Source organism: Dipodomys ordii, unplaced genomic scaffold, assembly GCF_000151885.1.
Source record: "Dipodomys ordii isolate 6190 unplaced genomic scaffold, Dord_2.0 Scaffold11, whole genome shotgun sequence".
NCBI lineage: Eukaryota > Metazoa > Chordata > Mammalia > Rodentia > Heteromyidae > Dipodomys > Dipodomys ordii.
Window position 1 is genome coordinate 2680443 of NW_012267227.1, and position 4469 is coordinate 2684911.

Genomic DNA, 4469 nt, shown 5'->3' on the forward strand with positions numbered 1-4469 from the left:
GGTAGAGCACTAGCCTTGAGCTGAAGAGCTGAGGGACAGAGCCCAGGCCTAGAGTTCAGGCACCATCACTGGCAAAAAAAAAAAAAAAAATGCACCATTGCAAATTGGGTGTATTATCCAGGTATGTATACACTATTTTTTGTACTGCTGGTCTTGTACCAGAAACATTTTCTTTTATTGTTACTTGCTTTTTAAACTTTGTTTTAGACACTTAAAGAAAAGTATGTTCACAAAAAATAAAAATAAAAGAAAATCTGCTTATGGCACAATTTGACTCAATCCATTCCAGGTTGTATATTTGTTTTCCAATTAAAAAATTACAACTTACTGGGGAAAAAAAGTGTACACTTCAATGCTCAGCAAATCTACTCATCAGCAGGCAAAAAACACTGTTCAACAGAAAGGAACCAACTGTTGTGTCAACCAGAAACATATATAAATCTCAAAATCTCAGGCTGGGAAGGTGGCTCAGTTGCAGAGTGCTTGCCTTGCATGCATGAGGCCCTGGGTTCCATTCCTCAGCACCACATAGCAGAAAAAAGCCAGAAGTGGTGCCGTGGCTAAGGTGGTAGAGTGCTAGCCTTGTGCTGAGAGCTGAGGGACAGCGCCCAGGCCCAGAGTTCAGGCCCAACGACTGACCAAACCAAACAAAAATCTTAAAATCTCAAAATCATTATGTATAATTCCAATTAGAAGCCAGGCACCAGTGGCTCACACCTGTAATCCTAGCTACTCAGGAGGCTGAGATCTGAGGATCACAGTTCAAGCCAGCTAGGACAGGAGAGGTCATGAGTCTTATTTCCAATTAACCACCTAAAAGCTGGAAGTGGAGCTATGGCTCCAAGCGGTAGAGCACTAGCCTTGAGCAAAAACAATCAGGGACAGTACCCAGCCCTTGAGTTCAAGCCCCCCTACCAACAAAGCCCCCCCAAACCCCCAAAACATCAGAACAGAGGTTTGCTGAAGATTTAGGGTGAGGGTTGACTAGGACAGGGATGAGGCTCTCTAGATTGTTGGTCATTTTCATAACTTTCTGCCATTGAAGAGTGTCTTTTGCTGTCCAAAGTAATAGCTACTAGCATATATACCTGCATTGAGCACTGAAATTGAATTTTATAGTTATTTATTTTATTTTGTGCTAGTATTGAGACCTCAACTCAAGGACTGGGTTCTGTCCCTTAACTTTTTTGCCCAAGGTGGCTGGCATGCTACCATTCGAGCCACACCTTCATTTCTAGCTTTTTGTGTGGCATATTGGAGAAAACAGCCTCAGGACTTTCCTGCATGGGCTGTCTTTAAACTGTCATTCTCTGGGGCTGGGAAGGTGGCTCAGTGGTAGAGTGCTTGCCTTGCATGCATGAGGCCCTGGGTTCCATTCCTCAGCACCACATAAGCAGGAAAAAGAAGCCCACAACAGGACCCCCCCCAAAAAAAATAAATAAACTGTCATCCTCAGACCTCATCCTTCTGAGTAACTAGGATTACAGTTGTGAGACACCTCCTAAGGATTTTTGTTTGTTTTTGTCGGTCATGGGGCCTGAACTCTGGGCCCGGGTGCTGTCCCTCAGCTCTTCAGCTCAAGGCTAGAGCTCTACCACTTGAGCCACAGTACCACTTCTGACTTTTTCTGCATATGTGGTGCTGAGGACCTCATGCATGCAAGGCAAGGATTCTACTACTGAGCAACCTTCCCAGCCCCAAGGTTTTTTGTTTATTTTTTTTGGTAGGTCATGAGCTTGAACTCTGGGCCTGGGTGCTGTCCCTGAGCTTTTCAGCTCAAAGCTATTGCTTTACAACTTTAGCAACAGTGCCATTTTGGTTTTCTAGTGGTTAATTAGAGATAAGAGTCTCATGGACTTCCCTTGCCTGGGCTGGCATTGAACTAGGATCCTCAGATCTCATCCTTCTGAATTGCTAGGATTACAGACATGAGCCAGCTGAGCTTGCTATTTATAAGCTATGTGAACCTATTTAAAATTTCTTTCTTTCTTTTTTTTTGTTGGTCGTGGGGCCTAAACTCTGGGCCTGGGTGCTGTCCCTCAGCTCTAGGCTAACGCCCTACCACTTGAGCTACAGTGTCACTTCCAGCTTTTTTCCTGCTTATGTGGTGCTGAGGAAGCTCCACTTCTGGCTTTTTTTTCTTTTTGTTTTTGTGGTGCTGGGGAATCGAACCCAGAGCCTCAGGCATGCAAGGCAAGCGCTCTACCACTGAGCCACCTTCCCAGCCCCCTGTAAAATTTCTTTGAGCCTTGGCTTTGCCTCATTTGAAAAATAAATGCAGCCAGGAGCCAGTAGCTCATGCCTGTAATTCTAGCTCTTCCAGAGGCTGAGATCTGAGAATCTTGGTTTGAAATATGCAGAGTAGAGAAATCTGAGAGACTCTTATCTCCAATTAACTAGCAAAAAAGGGGGAAGTGGAGGTGTGGCTTAAGTGGTATAACAGCCAGCCTTGAGCAGAAACAGCTAAGCCTGAGTTTATCCTCACACACAGTAAAATAATCTATGGTGGCTGGACTTACCTGTAGATCTTGTCCAGCTACATAATTCCAAACTATAGTGATGGAGAAGAAAATTCTCTGGAATGGGTGCTCACCCTGCAACTTGGAAGGCTGAAGGAGGATGATCTTTACAGCCCAAGAATCCAAGGACAGCCTGGGCAATATAGCAGGATCCTATCACCAGAATAAGTAAGAGGGGAAAAAGCAAGGGAAGGGGTGACATTGTCCAAAAAGAAATGTACTCATTACCTGTCTTAGGTAACTGTAATCTCTCTGTATATCACCTATTATAATAACAAAATATTTAAAAAATAAAGAATAAGCAAATAAATAAAATTATCTGAGCGATCAGTTGCAATGAGTAATAAGAAGCTCAGCAGATGGGAAAGACAAAAAGCATAAAATGATCCTTCGAAGGGCAGTGAATGGTGGGAAGAGTCCAGTCCGCGGACTGACAGAGGAGCAGACTGGGCAGGTCCTTATCGTGGCCTGCTTATTGGTCAACAATGACAAAGGGAGGAGAAAACAGCAAAAGAGATCAGAGACAGCTCTTCCCCTAGGACAGACTCAGCGGGTTCAAGAAAGAGCGCGTCGGAATGGTTTTCCAACCTTCAGTCTGCTTTGGGTGACTTTATACCTGGCGCTGCCCAGCCGCAGCCCGTTTCCTCCCAGCACGCTCACCTGTCTACCGGAAACCGCACGCTGGATCACCGCGGTAAAGACCCCCTTCCCGGGTGGTGTTCGGAGAACAATCCCCGCTGCGAGAGTCGGAAACAAACACTGGCCACGCCCATGGCCACACCCCCTCTTCTGATTGGCTAGAGGATTTAAAGACCCGGCCGGTGATAGGTTCATTTGCTTAGCCCAGAATTTGAAAGTTCCTGGGTTTGCAGCTTCGGCGTGCTGCCGGCTCCAGTAAGCTTACACCTCGGAAAGCCATCCCTGGTGAGTTCATGTCCGATCAGGCAGACAACCTGATTCTTCTGGGGGTTCCCTCCAGGAGGCCATTATGGAGGGAGTGGGGTGGGTCCAAGGTAACACTACGGATTCCAGGGCCCGGGATTTCCCAGTGGATTCCCTTCTCTTCCCCCTGCCCTTCCTTCCCCACATCGGAGGTGGGAAACACCCGGGCAAGGGAATCATACCGACCATGACACCCCACTGGCCCTGTGGCTTAGGAAGGCCTATCCCAGCCTGTTTCCATTGCTGTGACAGCGAGACCTGACCGGCTGTATCCAAACCTGTGAACGTACCTGGAGGACAGAACACACGTGACACCTTGGGGACTCCCCCTTGCTACCCGGTGAGTGGACCCCGACGATTCCCACGCTGGCCCCGCAAGTCTACAAGAGCCCCACCCCCACCCCACCCCACCCCCTTTTATCCCTGCTGGGTAACCCCAGTCCTGACAGCGTTTGGCCACGCCCACCCACCGCTGCGCCTGTTGTGTTTTCGTTTACTTTAGTGCAGGTAAGCAGGGCTTGAACTCCTGGCTTAGGCTCTGATCCTTAGCGTCCTCCCCCTCCCTCCCCCTCCTCCCCAAGGCTGGCACTTGAGCCACAGCTCCACTTCCGGCTTTTTTGATGGTTAATTGGAAGTTAAGAGTCCCACGGACTAGGGAACTGCAAACTCGATGGTCAGATCTCAGCCTCCTGAGTTTTCTGTTAATCCAGGAGCATTTCTTTTTTTCCTCCTGTCACCGTCGTGGCCTCTTGGTGTTAAACAGTGACCGCCTGGGAGGCGACCGTCACACCATCCTTGATTTACACCCCCCAGGCCCCCAGTTTCTCTGCCCAGGCGGCGGCGATGGTGTCTGGCACCGGGACGGCTGACTGTGAGGACGCGGAGCTGCAGTGCCGTGTGGCGGTGGAGGAGCTGAGCCCGGGCGGGCAGCCGCGGAAGCGCCAGGCCCTGCGCACGGCGGAGCTGAGCCTGGGTCGGAACGAGCGCCGGGAGCTGATGCTGCGGCTG

At 49.0% G+C, this 4469-nt stretch overlaps 1 protein-coding gene across 1 annotated transcript in view; it reads left to right on the plus strand.

The window, feature by feature from the left end:
• The first annotated feature begins 4304 nt into the window (after positions 1-4304).
• The window catches only part of Pif1 (PIF1 5'-to-3' DNA helicase), a 10868-nt gene continuing 10703 nt past the window's right edge, over positions 4305-4469 (plus strand). Inside the window, exon 1 of the mRNA XM_013009921.1 lies at positions 4305-4465. Within this exon, the coding sequence (XP_012865375.1) occupies positions 4305-4465 (161 nt within the window). The remainder of the gene's footprint in view (positions 4466-4469) is intronic.